The 18,066-nt window shown below is 28.3% G+C and overlaps 1 protein-coding gene across 19 annotated transcripts in view; it reads right to left on the bottom strand.

Annotated features, from left to right (window-relative positions):
• Nucleotides 1-18,066, bottom strand: part of LOC145294584 (calcium-dependent secretion activator 1-like) — a 649,478-nt gene that overhangs the window by 23,108 nt on the left and 608,304 nt on the right. For all 19 annotated transcript variants that reach the window (XM_080141411.1, XM_080141392.1, XM_080141393.1 and 16 more), the window contains 4 exons: nucleotides 15,262-15,417; nucleotides 12,195-12,306; nucleotides 832-870; nucleotides 48-122 (listed from right to left, as the gene is read on the bottom strand). In XM_080141411.1, coding sequence (XP_079997537.1) covers nucleotides 48-122; nucleotides 832-870; nucleotides 12,195-12,306; nucleotides 15,262-15,417 — 382 coding nt within the window. The remainder of the gene's footprint in view (nucleotides 1-47; nucleotides 123-831; nucleotides 871-12,194; nucleotides 12,307-15,261; nucleotides 15,418-18,066) is intronic.

Raw genomic sequence — 18,066 nt, 5'->3', positions numbered from 1 at the left:
TTTTAGTAAAATAGTTGCTAGCAAAGATTTGTGAAGAATGAACCAACCTTTTCTACCAGGCATTTGCCCATTTGCGCTTGAACCTTTTCTAGAAATTCTTCAATTTTTGTGTGGTATTGATGCTGAAATTTAAAAAAAATATTAATATAATATGTATCTCTATCTATCTACTATTATATAAAAGGGACTCTCTGTGTGTGTGTGTGTGTGTGTGTGTGTGTGTGTGTGTGTGTGTGTGTGTGTGTGAGAGAGAGAGAGAGTTCCCTATGGACTCGAAAATAGCTGGACCAGCTTTTATGAAATTTCACATAAAGGTATTTCATGTGCCTGGCAGTGTCCTTAGTCTCTCTTTTTCTCTCTCTTTCAATTTATATATATATATATATATATATATATATATATATATATATATATATATATATATATATATATATATATATATGTATATAAGAAAGAGAGAGAAATAAAAAAGAACAAATCGAGTTATGTGTTCATCAACGTTTCGTCTTTATTTCAAGACTTCCTCTGGATGAATGAGATCAATCTTGATGAACACATAATTTGATTTGTTCCTTTTTATTTCTCTCACTCTCTCTATATATTGAAAGAGAGAGAGAAAGAGAGAATGAAGGTAATATCAATCCTTTAAGAGTATCTTCGTTTACATTGCTATTATATTTACTTTTAGCCAGGTTTTATAAGGTTTCATTAATTTAACAGCTATTAATCTCTAATTTAATTCTTTCATGTTTTCAAAGTGTTGAAATTAATGTTATTTTATTAAATATTTCACAGCAAGTATATAACCTTCCCAACCAATGAGATACTTACTATATTTTCACCACTGTCCAAAGCACAGAGATGTAATGCCTGAAAATACACAAGAACAGAAATATGAAATCATGTTACAAGCTGTATCTATTCCTTGCTATTCGTTTACACAATATTAGCTTAACTTTTTTGTTTGTTTGTACATTTTTTTAATCAAATTTTAGCTTTTATTGTGTGGTTATTATACTAAATTTAGAAAAAAATAATAATGTCCATCATGTGCAAAGTGTTTACATAAATGTACTAATATAGAGATTGGGAAAGATGTTATCTTATAAGGGAACTAACTCCCATTTTAACATTCGGGTGATAAATTAAAGAATTATATCCCTTAGATTGTTTTAGTTATTCTTAAGAAAAAAAATCATGATACAGTTTTTTTTTTAGGTCATTATTTTTGTCTCCACTGTAACGATTTTTCTAGCTAGATTAACTTTTGCTTTTAAATAAAACTAAGCAAAATGTTTTTTTTTTGGTAAAAGGAAGATGAAACCCAACTAGCGCATCATAATCAAATATCAATATTCAGATACATTATCGTCCTTGAAACCATCTAATCATTGCATTCAGGCTGCAAACAAAGTAAGAGGCACTATTTCTCATTCAATGTTCTTTCTGCAAACTCATTCTTTAAATATTTCACCCATTTTATGTCTTCCTCATCAGACCACTATTAGAGTATGATGACGAGGCTTCTACTTCATATTTAATATGTAATATTTAGCATCTGAAAAGATCTGAATGATTGGCTACTTGAACAGTGCATGGCTATGAGATTTTCTCCCTTGAATGTCGATCATTATGCAGTGATCTAACTTTGGCCTACAATTTCCTTAATAATCATTCTGTATACTTAAGGATCTATTATTCAATCCTGCATCAGAAAGCAATATACACGGACACCACAAGAAACTATCTCACCGCCAATTTCAATTAAACTGGAGGGGGGCGGTGGACAATTTCTCAATATTTTCCCCACTCTTTATCTGTGCTAAAACCAAAACGTAGATTCCATGAACAAAGCTTCTTTCTTAGAAGTGCACGCCTGTGGAACTCTGTTCCGTTTGCCTGTTTCCCACCTGACTAAAACCTGGATGTCTTCAAGTCCAACATAAACAAATTTCTGATGAACAGCCCCCTTAAGTAAGACACTTTATCAAATCTTCAATACTAACGTACTGTACATGCAATAACCCTTATCTCCGAGTGGCTTCCAGGCCTTGATAAGTGGTGACTACTTTGTAAGAAAAAAAAAATATGGGTCCCTGAACCTTGGAATAGACTTCCAAGAGAGACAATAAATGTGCCAACAATGCACCAATACAAAGTGATCTGCTGTATTTTGTGTACATTTCTCATTGCATAGATATTTTTTTCAACGTTCACATCTTAACTCAATGTAATTTTAGTATCGTAAAATTTTTCTTTTGATCTATTTTTAGTAGTATATTATTATGTCAGCATTTTTTATTTTTAGCAGTATATTATTATGTCAGCATTTTTTATTTTTAGTATAATTTATTTTTAGTAGTATATTATTTTGTCAGCTTTTTTTATTTTTAGTATAATTTATTTTTAGTAGTATATTATTATGTCAGCATTTTTTATTTTTAGTATAATTTATTTTTAGTAGTATATTATTATGTCAGCATTTTTTATTTTTAGTATAATTTATTTTTAGTAGTATATTATTTTGTCAGCTTTTTTTATTTTTAGTATAATTTATTTTTAGTAGTATATTATTATGTCAGCATTTTTTTATTTTTAGTATAATTTATTTTTAGTAGTATATTATTATGTCAGCATTTTTTATTTTTAGTATAATTTATTTTTAGTAGTATATTATTATGTCAGCATTTTTTATTTTTAGTATAATTTATTTTTAGTAGTATATTATTATGTCAGCATTTTTTATTTTTAGTATAATTTATTTTTAGTAGTATATTATTATGTCAGCATTTTTTATTTTTAGTATAATTTATTTTTAGTAGTATATTATTATGTCAGCATTTTTTATTTTTAGTATAATTTATTTTTAGTAGTATATTATTATGTCAGCATTTTTTATTTTTAGTATAATTTATTTTTAGTAGTATATTATTATGTCAGCATTTTTTATTTTTAGTATAATTTATTTTTAGTAGTATATTATTATGTCAGCATTTTTTATTTTTAGTATAATTTATTTTTAGTAGTATATTATTATGTCAGCATTTTTTATTTTTAGTATAATTTATTTTAAGTAGTATATTATTATGTCAGCATTTTTTATTTTTAGTATAATTTATTTTTAGTAGTATATTATTATGTCAGCATTTTTTATTTTTAGTATAATTTATTTTTAGTAGTATATTATTATGTCAGCATTTTTTATTTTTAGTATAATTTATTTTTAGTAGTATATTATTATGTCAGCATTTTTTATTTTTAGTATAATTTATTTTTAGTAGTATATTATTATGTCAGCATTTTTTATTTTTAGTATAATTTATTTTTAGTAGTATATTATTATGTCAGCATTTTTTATTTTTAGTATAATTTACTTTTAGTAGTATATTATTATGTCAGCATTTTTTATTTTTAGTATAATTTATTTTTAGTAGTATATTATTATGTCAACATTTTTTATTTTTAGTATAATTTATTTTTAGTAGTATATTATTATGTCAGCATTGATATGGATATGTGTATGTACGCATGTATTGTTTCGATTACACCACACGTTGGGACTATGTACAAAAAAAAAAATTAAGGAAAAAAAAAAAAAGGAAAGTCCTTTGGGTTCAATATATTGTGCTGAAAAATCAGGAGGCTCTTTCAAGACCCATAAAATATGGAGTAGACGAATGAACAACCCAGTGAAAGGAAAATAAACTAAGGGGGAGCAAAAGAAGATAAAAAACAAATCACAGGGGTGGGAGGGAATCTTACGATGATGTCTAAAAATGCCAAGTGGAAAACGTATCAATAAACAAAAAGAAAGGCAAAAGAAAGAAATAACAAAACAAAATATCAATTCACCGAGAGAGAATGAGAGAAAGCAAGGCGAGGTCAGATTTACAATTAATTTCTGTTTGTTTGTGTAGGATTTTTACCCTTTTACATTCGCAGTAACATGGTTCATTCAGATCATTTTTTTTCTTCAGGCTGTATTTGCAGTATCTCCACTTTCAGTACGTTCACTTATGAAGACGAATTTACATGTTGTCATGTTCTCTCTTGACATTTTGTCAGTAACTGTTGTCTCTCTTTTATCCACATCAAAGAGTTTGCCTGTCCAGGCTTTTTTTCATGGTCCACATGATCATAAAGTTCCAGCTTTACTGTTCAAAAGCTGTGATTGTTGTTGCTGAGAATTGCCAAAAATGTCTTTAGTTTCTTTCTCCTTTTCTCTCTTCTTCCTTTTCATCCATATTCTCCTTCTCTCTCTTTATTCCATTTGTCCATTTTTGGCGGTATGCATCCTAGAACCAGAGGAGTCTAGGGGTGCACAATACTCTGCAGCTTTGTCAAATAGCTGACTCATCCTTAAGGAGTGGAGGGTGTGTTGAGATATGTCCTATACATTCCTGTTAAGCCTTTGTTTTGACTCTCTCATCTTCTCTCTCTGCTCTCTCTTTCTCCTTACACCCTCTTTTCCCTCGTTACAGATTTGGTCCCTCTTTCTCTGTAAGTTCTCTTAACCATAGTGATGATTAAAACAGAAAAAAGCAAGATATATCTTCCTGTGGCTAAAAAATGAAATTTAAAATATTCCTTCTTTTAAAATACATAATCGGATGCTATGGTTATGTAAAAGTATATATATATATATATATATATATATATATATATATATATATATATATATATATATATATATATATATGCTTTTATATGTATGTATGGATGTATCTGTATATATATATTTATTTATCGATATATATCCACTTTATAACTATTCACGGTTCCCATGTGAGCATATTATTAATTATATTATTAATTATGTTATTTTTATTGAACTAACATATTTTAGTCCATTAAATCTTTGTCCATTTTAACACAATAACCTATTTTCTTATTAATTTATTATCCATAATACCAACATATTTATAGTTTTAAACAATTTTAAACAACCTTTAATCAATAACTGTATTAAGTTTTTAATTTTATTCCTTACGTTTAAATTTGTAAAAGCGCAAATGGAATGAATTCCAAATCATTAAAAGAAAAGCACTGGAGATAATATTTAAAACACGTCTGTCAAGGCTGGATGAATCAAAAAAATTAAGGTTTAAAAAAAAAAAAAAAAAAAAAAAAAAGCGGTAAAAGTTTAAATTTGAAAAGCAAGGTCAAACTGACCCAGACAAAAAGCGCAAAAGTTAGCGTTAATAATTAGGTCAGCTTAGATATGCACGTGAAAGTCCCAGAATTAAATTAAGAAAACTGATCAGAAGAACAAATAAATGGCCAAGTTTAAGAAATTTTAAATATTATCTCCAGTGCTTTTCTTTTAATGATTTGGAATTCATTCCATTTGCGCTTTTTTCCAAGGAACTCTGCCTTTTGGATTATTTTGGACCATTTGGAATTTACCCATTGGATTGAAATTTTAAATTCGACCGTTTTGGATTTTACCATTTTTGGATTTTTACCCTTCACCGGACTATTCATTCATGTGAAATCTTTTTATCATTTTTCTTTTGCCTCCTGTTCCCCTTACCTCACCCTTTTTTTAACCAAGTAAGATCTGTGACTTACTTGTAGTTTCATTAAATACTTTTATATGCAAAATCCGATCCTGCATTTTGCTAATTCTTGCCCTCTGATGAGAAGGAGAGTATTTCTTCGAAACTCTGCGGATTAAGGACTATCCACTTATCTTGTGCTTCCTTTTTTAAAATTAAATAATATGTTTTTAACTCTTTTTCAAGATGTCTTTTAACATGTTTGATTAATCATTTGTTCATATATATATATGGTATTCAAACCATTTTCCAGAGGCGTTCCAATTAGGTTAAAGGTATTCAAGAGTGATAATGAATTTAATGAGGTTATTAAGATTGCTCAGTAAAATAAGAGCAAGATATTTTTTTATTACACAGAACATTTCAGAGAAAAGGTCAGTTAAAACCAGAAGTTCTCGTCAGGTAACTTAATAAATGGTTGCTTTCCATAGAAGAAACCAATCCTCAAAAAAATCATATATATGTGTGTGTGTGTGTGTGTGTGTGTGTGTGTGTGTGTGTGTGTGTGTGTGTGTGTGTGTGTGTGTATTCTGTGTTCTTATATGTTATGTTTTTAAGTGTTCAAACCATTTTCCAGTGGCGTTCCAATTTGTAGCATGTTCTTTATGAACTGGAGATAATTAATTATGTTACTCTTAAAAATGATTACTATTTTCTTTTCAAAAAAAAGTTAGTCTTTGTTTTTGTGACCAATATATTGAGAGTAAAACAATATTTGTATTCTTATCATGTGTGCTATAAACGCAGAAAAATATTTCTTTATCCGTTTGTATTTGTGCAAGCTTTTACTTTATTATTTATATTCATGAGGTCATTCATAATGCAGTCATCTTGGTCTTCCACCCCCATTACCACTGAATCATCGCTGTGACAGCAAAATCTTTGTAAAAGTTTCAATCCATTTACTTCTCTTTTCTTTCATTATTTTTTATTTTGTTTTTTACTCCTTATCTGTAAAAAGTAAAGTGATCAATCATAGTTGAGGACAACCTGAAGGTTCTCATTTAATTAGTTACTACACTGAGATGTAGGGGAGGGCACCACTCATTTTCTAAGATTACTTTATTTACTCTTGATCTTTACTGTTGCTGAGTATTTAGCAAGGGGGCATAAAGTACCATTGTTTTTGTGTCTTTGGTATGACCCAACTCAAAGTTGAACCGAGGTTTCCTGATCATTACTTAACACTCAGACCATTATATAAAACGAATTCATACTTTATGTATCACTTTTGTAGCAGAAAAACAAAAATAATGTAGCTGAATCGATTATCTATGTCATGATTAAAAAATTGTGAGAGTTGGGCTCATTTCTTGAGCTAACAATGAAATCAAAATGCTCTATTTCAAGTTACTTCAACTTTAAACAATAGACACACAACCTTTTTGAAACTGTTAACATATAAAAAGTCAAAATTGAATTTTTTCCCAACATTAGTTGTTGTTGTTGTTTCATCCAATGCCAATAGGTGCAGGTGAAATGTGAACAAATTCTGATTGCTAGAGTTCTTAGTCGGCCATTGCAGCAACCAGCTCAGTTCTTGCCAGACCAGTTTCCTCTTCAATAATGGATTTCAGTGACATGGACGTCCAACTCTCCTTTTTGTGTCTGGAGTCCAAAGTAGGCGCTTTCTTTCCGGTTCATCATGGCGACTAATATAACCAGCAAGTGCTAGACGTGTCTGTCTCACAATATTGGAAACACGAAGTAGGGAACCATACAATGACTTGTTTGTTGGACGACTTTTCCATGATAAGTTGTAGGCTAGTCGAAGCATTTTTGTATATTTACTATCAAGATGTTTTCGGTATGATACGCTTAGCGTCCATGATTCTGACCTATACAGAAGGATTGACTCTATGCAGACTTTGAAGAGCTTGGTTTTGGTTTCTTTCTTGATTAGAGATTTCCATACTTTCTCCAAAGAATGAACTGCACTCCATGCTAGCGCGATCCTAATACTTATATCATGTTCGTTTTCGGAATAGCCTCCCAGATATTTGAAATCGTCAACACAGCCAATTTCTGATCCATCCAATGAAAGCAACAATGCATTAGAAGATCGATTTAGATGCGTGTACTTTGTTTTGGGAGCACTGAGATACAGCCCAACGTCTTGACAAGCCTTCTCGACTCATTTCAGAAGATCCTGAGCAGACTCAATACAATCCTCAAGGAGTGCAATGTTGTCAGCATAGTCCAAGTCATTTGAGCATTTGAGCAGGGTGCCTACTGCTATGGCGTTGTTTCAAAGTAAGGTCATCACTACTGGTGATTGATGTGCAAAGAACATAATCGAGAACAATTATAAATAGAAAAAGAGCAAGCAGGTTCCCCTGAAGAACTCCTGTGTCTATCTTAAATTCATCTGTATCTCCTTTTGGCATGGTCACCACAGCAGAAGTTGAATTGCACTGACAACTCTTGTGGGAATTCCATAGGCTGCTAGAATTTCAATCATTTGGCCAACATTGCTAATTTTCAAAAATTAAACAGTAACTTTAGTAGTTTTTATTTCTTAAAACAAATTTTGTATATATTTTATAAAAGTTTCAGGTCATACTATTAAAAAGAAAAATTCGTGCTGACAGCGTTATCTATTCAAAAAGTATCATTTTCTCCACATTTTTAGTTTACAAAAACACGTTTTGTTTAAAAAAAGAAAAATTGATTTGTCTGAAAAATAAACTGATTGTTTAAAATTTTCTTTTCAGAATTTTCTCATGAATAAGTATTTCAAGATATAAAAAACTTCAAACATAAAAGCTTTTTCTAAAATTACTAGATTCAGCATGAAATAATCTGAAAAGGGTTGATATGCCATAAAACAAAACAACCAAACCAATCCTTATAATTTTCTGTGTTAACCCTAATACGAAAGTTACAACAAAAAGTCTAAAAATAGAAATGGTTGACGCTGTTTTGGATCTAACTGTAACTGTTTATTTTCAGATTCAATGAATAATCCAATAGGTTTTGAAAACACAACAGGTTGAGAAGTCAGTTCAAGCTAGCTACCCAGGTAGGTCACAGGTACATAAGTATTACAATGATTAATTACTTAGGCCCGTTTTTATAAGTTCAAACAAACTGTGTCACAGTGCTGGAGCTAACTGTACCATGTTTATTTTCTGATTCCATAAGTAAAGCGAGATTTAATAAAAGTGTACCAACAAACTTAGAAAGCAAGTCAGTAAACAAGAAAAACAGGTTTGAAAGTTTTCCAACTGATCTAACAGGATAGTGGAATTAATTACTCATGCCCCCAAACATACAAAAGGAAAATAACAGCTAATTTGTACACTTCTATTGAGAGAGAAGAATAGTGGGTACAAAAAGGTGAAGAAGGGAAAAGAATAGGAATAGGGGAAGAGCAGCGAGAGAGCGAGAGAGAGAGAGGGGGGGAGAAAGAGAGAGGAGGAAATATTGAGGAAAGGGAGGTAATAGACAAAGAAAAAAGAAAAGACTAGATTTTATATAAAAAGGAAAATGGGAAACACAGAGAGAGAGAGAGAGAGAGAGAGAGAGAGAGAGAGTAAAATAAGGACTATAACAAAAAGGAAAATTAAAACGGTTTTTAATAAACATAAATATGAGAAGATAGAGAGAGAGAAAGAGAGAGAGAGAGAGAGAGAGAGTCTAACTTAGCAGTCACCCCCTCTCTCTCTTTTTCAAATATGATGACTAGAAAATATTTTTTCATGTAAAAATGGTTTTATTCATTTTATTTGATAGTTTAGAATATTATAGACCTTTTTTAGATCTGCAAAAAGAATAAAAAGTTGCTTTCACATCAGAAATAACATGACAAATGAATAAGAAAAGACAGCAGAAAGAAAAAAAAGATGGAGACGAAAATAAACAGGCCAAAATTGATTTTTGATGAACAGCTAGACAAAATAAAATGTACTTTTACATAATTATCTTAAATTTTAAATCTTTGATCCGAGCATGTGTGTGTATATGTGTGTATGCGTGCATGTCTGATATATGCCATTTTCATTGCCACCGAATCATACGACATTTAAAAAACTCCAACAAAATCTTGAAACAAAAAAAAACACTAACAGCAACTCTAACCTTTATCAAGCAAAAAATGCAAAATAGCCCAAATAAAAAACTGATCCAACGTTCTTACAATATTTTCTTAACCAAAAAAACAACAATTTTCCGAACAAAATAGTCGATCAACACATAAAACTTTATATAAACTCTATTCATAAGAACACAAATCTCAACATGAACAAAAATGATAACTATCATAAATATATATATTATATTATTATTATTATTATTATTATTATTATTATTATTATTATTATTATTATTATAAAAACCAATTTCATACTAACCACAAATGCAACAAAAAAAGGTACTAATGCATTTATTGATCCATGCTGAAATAATAACATTATTATTTAAAAAGCCATTCTTAACATGGGGAGGGGAGGGTGTCTTGTACCTATTCTGTACAATTGAATAAAAAAAACATATCATAAAAGTTTAATTAAACTTGGAAATATGATTAAAAAAATAGCGCAGATCAGTAAGTGCATTAGAACCAAAAAAAATAATGACAAATCTAATAAAACGATATATTAAACCTATCAAACAAAATAGAAAGATTAAAGTAATAATATATTACACAAAATTTAAAACTTCTAATTTAATAATTAAAAACAATAATACTATTGATCTACATTGAACCAAACAAATGTAATATATGATTTAATTTGTCCATTCGAAGAATATCTTCCTAACCAATCTACAAACTAATATAGTACAAGTATTGGCTTTACAACAACAACTCTCTCTAGATGCTTCACATATCACCTATCAGAAAACAGTGCCATTTAATGCCATATTACCTCTCATAATAAAAAACTAAGTCAACCGAAATAAAAAATATATACTAACCACTAACACTAAAATAAATTAAGTATGAAAATAATAGCTCACAAAGATTTAAATTACTGGAAGCAATATATATATATATATATATATATATATATATATATATATATATATATATATATATATATATATATATATATATATATATATATATATATACATACATACATACATACATAAATAAAGAGAGAGACTTATGGGTTAGAAATATCGATGAAATTTTATATTAGTTTACATTAAAGAAGAAAATTATTCAAATATTATATTCACACCTGAATTTAACATTAACAAAGAGAAACTAATTCATTTTTTTAAATTCTTGTTAAAAATAGTCATAATAATTTTACTAAATGCTTATTCTAATGGCACGAATTCTTGCCTCCCAGAAAAACCAAAGTGAATGAACCACATTGACTGAAAATAACTCATATTAAAAACAAAGAAAAACTATCAAGTTAAAATAATTTCTTCATGCAAAGTGACTGTCTACAAAGAATAGTATGATTAAATAAACTCTTGTCAAAACGGTTTTATAAACTTTATCAAATAAGATAATTTGTTCAGAAGAAATAATATCGATTCATTTAATCAATCCACTAGAGGAAAAAAGGTGAAAACAAAAAATGAATTTTGAAATATAGGCAAGCCATTATATATATATATATATATATATATATATATATATATATATATATATATATATATATATATATATATATATAATACAATGTTCTTATGTATTTTTTGTGTGTACACTCATGGTGAGTAACTATAGAGTTGAATTTATTTTTCTTTTTTACAAACGCAATTCTATAAGATGCACTAAAAGATGCAGGTGAGGTATTCAACAATAACAAGAATTCTGTCCACGATGATCATGCAGGATAAACTAACCAACTTCAAAGAACTCAAATTTCATATGACACACAAGATGTTTAGTTTTTGGGGTTTGTGACTTTGACTTCTTCATTTTAAACCAGTCTTCAAAACGTTCATGATTCAACTACTAGTAAGATGAAAGGTAGATGTTGGGACTGGTGAAGTTATGGAGGTTCATTTCTTTTCCCAAAGGTGTGAGACAAAGCTTTCACATCTATGATTTTCCTTCATCCGCTCTCTTAATTCAGTGTTTTCAGAGAGCACATCCGTCTACTTAAAAATCAAAATATGAGATTTGTTATTGAATTTGATCCATAGTCATTAGGCATAAAGATTCTCAATATTTCAATTTCTTCTTAAGATTTCTGAAGCTTAAACCTTAAATTTTAGACATTTCTTAGAAATAAAACCATGTAATGAATTTTACACAAAATTAGAATAAGGATTCTAAACATAATGTTTAGTATTATTATATCTTGGTTTTAATTTTCGTAAGAGGATGGCTGCATAACAGTGGTGCAAAACTGTTCTGTTAGTGGATTTAGTTTAGTATAATAATAAAAATATACTTGTGTGTTTTCGTGTGGATAAACTAGCAGAAGTAGCAGACAACTTTACTGAAGAATACGGTTTTATTTTTATTGTAATACTTAATACTGCCAATTAAAACGTTTTCTTTTTAATCAACGACGTTTATTCGAATATAAAAAAATTAAAAATATACTACATATCATTAAATATAATTCACGTCTGATGTCACTCACGTGAACTTATTTGCAAGGGCAATGAATCAAGGGGACATAACTTAATTGAGTAAATAATATTGCAACGAGAGTTACGTACCTTGTTTTTACAGTCAGTGATGACATTGACCATGACGCAAACTTCAGAATGTATGATATAATCGGTTCCTTTGCTTCCCTTTTTAAGCCACATTTCAAAGGCTTTTAGGGTCCTGTAAGAAAAATTAACAACATTAAAAGAAAATTCACCATTAAAACAAAAAACTGCAAGCTGCATTCCTTCACCCTTCGAATTTTCAGAAGATAAAAATAAATATGATGAAAAATTATCTAATTTTTAAGTATTTATTTCAAGTTGAAATTACTGAGGATTTTTCGTGATTTTAATTTATGGAAAAAAAACTTAGAACCTTTAAATCTTTAATATATATATATATATATATATATATATATATATATATATATATATATATATATATATATATATATATATATATATATATATATATATATATATATATATATATATATATATAATTGCCATATATATTTTCATAACTAACTAGCTCTACTCACATATTGAGCATTGTTGAAGTAAATGCTGAAGATAGATACATGAAATTTTATGTAGATACATGAAATACTAATATACACACACGTGTGTATATATATATATATATATATATATATATATATATATATATATATATATATATATATATATATATATATATATTATTATTATTATTATTATTTATGTAAATACAGTCATATCTTGCTACGCTGTGCTGACCGTTTCAATTATATTTGAGTTATCAGGCAAGATGAATTAAAGTACAAAAATTAAAAAGGTTCAAGACCTTTTCAAATTTTGAGGAGAGAAAATATGCCATGACTGGCGTGAAGCAAAGTCAAAGTTCTTACTTTAAAAAAACAAACTTAATTGAGTAAATAATATAATATAATAGTTAAAGTTCTTACTTTAAAAAAAAACTTAATTGAGTAAATAATATAATAGTTAAAGTTTTTACTTTTAAAAAATTAATTGAGTAAATAATATAATTTAATAGTTAAAGTTTTTAATTTAACTTTGCTTCACGCCAATCGTGGCATATTTTCTCTCACATACTCAGACAATTTCACTTTTCTAGATATATAGATATATCAATATAAATATATATAGATATATCAATATAAATATATATATCAATATAAATATATATAGATATATCAATATAAATATATATAGATATATCAATATAAATATATAGAGATATATCAATATAAATATATATAGATATATCAATATAAATCAAATTTATACAGAGAAAAATGATTTTAATTACAAAGAACAAGCTTAAAAGCTAGCAATAGATAGAACACACAGATAAACATTTATTTCCAAATTTATTAATATATCATTTTATAATAATTTATATTAAAACCAAGTAAGCGATTTTACAATTGTGTTTAATCAGAAGCTAATTCATCCCTAACTCCCCCAAAAAGGATTTAGCAATGGCTGTAAAAATTCCAAATAAAAACTAATCTGAAGAAAAAAGGCATAAACACAAATATTGGTACAATTATTTTAGAACACTCATAAACCAAATGTATAAATTATATTTATAGATATATAGTCATACTTATGAGTCTTAGTTAAGACAAAACATATATGCATGGATATATTCACACAGTTATTATAAAAATAATTATTCACAACTCACTTTGAAGATGAGCTCTGTTTTATAAAAGTGTTTAAAAGTTTCTGATGAGGCAACCTTGTGAAAGTTGGGTTGACAAACATTTTCAGTGGCTTACTATATACTTGCTAAAAAGAATAGTAGAATTTACTTCTCTTCTGATGACCGTGATAATAAAGATACTGGATAAGAATCAAAGATAACTTGAGTTCAAGATTCGAATTATGTGACTAGCAGAACAGTTATACATAGCCACGGTTGGGTAAGACAATGTCTGGATATCAAAATATAATTATAAAAATAATTATATATATATATAATTATTTTTATTAAGAAATATGGTATAATAAAATTATGGGGTGTTCGTTCGCGCCTGACCTCCATAGAATGGAAATATGTCACAAAGTTTAACAAGGTTTTTTAATATAGATCCACTTGTGATAAGTGCTTCAGTGTGAACAGGTATGGTATAATAAATTATGGGGTTTATCTATTTTATTTTTACTTTCATCATATTTTGCTTTGGTTTTGATACCCCCAAATTCGAAGCTATCTCTTTACAACCCTTCCTTTTCATAACCTATCATACTTTCATAAATCAGAGTCCATTTTCTGTAGGCTGTTTTTGAACCCAGTCAACAACAGGTACGTTTGCTATATATATATAAAATTGAAACCAAAAATTTTAAAATCTAAAAACATTTTTTAATATACTTTAGGTTGTAAAGAAATATTTCCTTTAGAGCAAGACCTGTTCCCCCTTTTTCTAATTTTGTTGGTATTAATCTCAGGGGAAAACGAGCCTCCTGTTGGGATAAATATGTCTGGCAAGGTATAAGTCTAGGCAATGTGTGTTTGGTGGCACATATTTGAATAAAGAAATGTCCACATCTAAATAAAGCATCATTGATGTAAGAATATTCATAATAGAAATTGGAACCAAAAATTATCGAACTTTAAAATTAAAAAAAAATCATTCATCATTTTTTGGATTATGCATGCTAAGACTTTCGATATATAAAAATAGTCTTTTTTCTTATTTTTCTTCATTTTATTGGTATTAATCCTAAGGGAGCACAAGCGTCCCGTTTAATTTTTTTTTTTTTTTTAAATAAATAAATATTAGTTTTAATATTCACAGGCATAAATGTTTCATATTCACCAACAATCATCAGTATGGATGATATAATTGTAAAGCTGGTCGAATGACTCAAACTTTAAACCCAAATAATTCAAACCCAGGCTTCTTACCACTAGGTCGTCATGACAAGCACATTTCAAATGTGAAGGAAATAAGTTGTACGTTTTTATTTTGGAAACACAGAACTAGACAGTGGTCTATCTACTTAAGGAAGAGAATGCGCAATGTTGCAAATTTTGAATCTTTTGTTATATTTCTCTCAAATGTACATGACTTGAATAGAGCTTAATAAGAAATAAGGAAATAAGTTTGGATGGCCTTACCTTTTGGCTGCAGCTTCAATCATATCTGCAGCCATGATTTTCAGTCTATTGTCCAAATGCTCTGCAAATACTTCCTCGGGCCATCGCAGGTCGCGAATGAACGATTGAAGCGCATCTAGTTTCCATAACATGTCTTCAGATGTCGCGCATCCATTACTAAACATGCATTGAAACAATGGCCGAAGAAAAAATAAGAAAAAAAAATATGTAAGCAAAATTGATAAGCAAACATGGTAGCAACAGAACTATACATTAATATGGGTTACCTTCTTTTGTCACGCTTTTGTATGAAGAAGAGGAGAGGGAAGAGGGAGGCCAAGAAGATAAAAAGATGAAGAAAAGAGAACAGGAAGAAGAAAAAATGTAACACTGGTCAGTGTTAGAAAAGAAATATCTTTTTTTAATTTTCACCGTAAAATATAGGCCCTATAATAATATAATATGTAAAATATAGGCCCTATATAATATGTAAAATATACGCCCTATAATAATATACAATGTAAAAGCAAAAACAAATTCCTTTCAGTTCAATTGTTTTTAAATGCAACTTCATTTCATCAAAAAATTTGTAAATTTAAGTAAAGACTTTAAAATTCTTAATAATCTATAGCTAACATTTATTTTACAAAAGAAAGATTAACGGTAAAAAAAATTAAAAATTCTATCATAAATAATTCAACATTAACAAGAAATATATCAAAATATAAATTTTGAAATTACTGTAATCTCATAAATTTTCATTGTCAGTTTAATTCAACTATGGAGCTACTTTTAAAAATTTAAGTTGTCTACTAAATAAATTTTAGTACTCTAGTTTCAAATTCTGTGTAATTTTATGCCTGTCCAGATACTAATAATGACTATTACTAGTATAGGATCAATGGTAAAATATAGAAGCTATTCCCCTCCCCTCTTTTCAAATTTTAATAGAATTTAGCATTTGAACTTGAGTTTGTAATAGCGTTTTCTTTGCCTAGACAAGATTAAATTTACAATAACATTTTTGATAATCAATTATACTTGTTTATAATAGCATTTTGGCTGTTTTGTAAAGTTTAAGTTTGAAATAGCACTTTTCCTAATCTGTCATGCTTAACTTTGAAATAGCATTTTGGATGATCTATCATACTTAAGTTTGAAATAACATTTTTGTTGTTTTGTCAAGCTGAAGTTTGAAATAAGATTTTTAACACTAAATTCATATATCGAATGTACACACGTAAGCAATCTCAATTAACTTTTCTTTTTTTTTTATTTTATTAAGGTTTCATTTAATCCTCCATATTTAAAATTTAGCATGCCAAAGATATATTATAATAAAGATTTGGTCTACGTCTGTCAAAAACAACAACAACAATAATAATAATAATAAATGTTCCAGCATGATATAACAAATAACCATCATACATTTAAAAAGATTTCCAATATCTTCTTATCTTATAAATAAAGCAAAGTGAGATGTTCCTGTATGTCATCAACTGGTATAGAAATAATAAATACAAGCTACACCTAAAAAAAAAAATGTGTCATCCTCCATTTTCGCCTTGAATTCTTCAGTGTCAGGAACAAAATAAAAATTCATTTTGGATTACATTAAAAACTTTGCCTATTTAGCCTGGATGGGAATTTCAGTTTTATTTAATTATGATTATGAGAAAGTTAGTAGAGATTTTACCCTTTCATTAATATCTACTGCCATCTGCCATCAATTACAATGCAGTCATTTATTTAGTAAAATACAGAGATTTTGCTTCATTAGTTAATAAATCTATGGACACACCTTTAGACAAAAGCTTTCACATTTCAAAAATTAATGTCTATGACTATTATTTAACTTCAATCAAACACTGGATCTTTATTCATTGTAATGCTCACATTAATTATCACATTAGAGGCACAACTAAAAAAAACAATATATATATATATATATATATATATATATATATATATATATATATGATCAACAGATAAAAAATATTTTTATGATTACAGGCCTCCATACATTACATTTGGCCTTAACATATGGATTGAATTAAGATTTTGAGACAATAATAATAATAGCAGCTAATAAATGTCAGTTCGATGTTTATTAAACGTTTCTTTTTTCGTTATCTTTTCCTTAACGTTTAATGAATAATGATTTACAGTTTAAACTCTTTTTCTTCATTCCACTAATTGACCTACTTTTCCATTCTAATCTTATGAGAGAAACGAGAATTGCCGTGTGATCACAATAAAATCTAATTTTATCTTTTTTAACTTATCTTAAGCTACTAAGACCTTACTTGAATAATACCAACTTATTTGATATTTTCTTTAAATCGCGTTGGAACAAAGTTTTTCTTCTAGAATTACTTAGGGGGGGGGGAAGGGGTGTAACAAAACCGATGCTGTTATGACGAACATTAAGAATCGTAATAACATTCTGTCGTGTATATTTTTAAACGTCCCTCATTACACGTTCACCTATTGAAATGCGACTTGGAACACTAAAAACACACAATAACATCCAATTTGATATTTCATATTTGCAGTTTACTTTTTCGATTTCTTCGGCAATGCCGTATCGTCTGCATTTTGGTTTAGGTTTGGAAACAGGAGTTTCTGAGGTTACTCAATTTCCTGGGTAATGCACAGACATGAGTCCTATTTGTAATAAAACTTTAACGAACAAATAAATAAATAACAATTATTTTTAAAATTTTCTTTAAAAGACTGCAAAAATTGCATATTGGCATTATTCATCATAAACATCACCTCCTACTAACACTCAATACACCTTCTCAAGCTGCATGTTCTACACCC

The sequence above is a fragment of the Euprymna scolopes genome, chromosome 2 (assembly GCF_053919585.1).
Source record: "Euprymna scolopes isolate OS-2025 chromosome 2, ASM5391958v1, whole genome shotgun sequence".
In the NCBI taxonomy this organism is placed as follows: Eukaryota; Metazoa; Mollusca; class Cephalopoda; order Sepiida; family Sepiolidae; genus Euprymna; species Euprymna scolopes.
The sequence above is the reverse complement of the archived record's forward strand: the minus strand, read 5'-3'. Positions and strand labels throughout refer to the sequence as shown.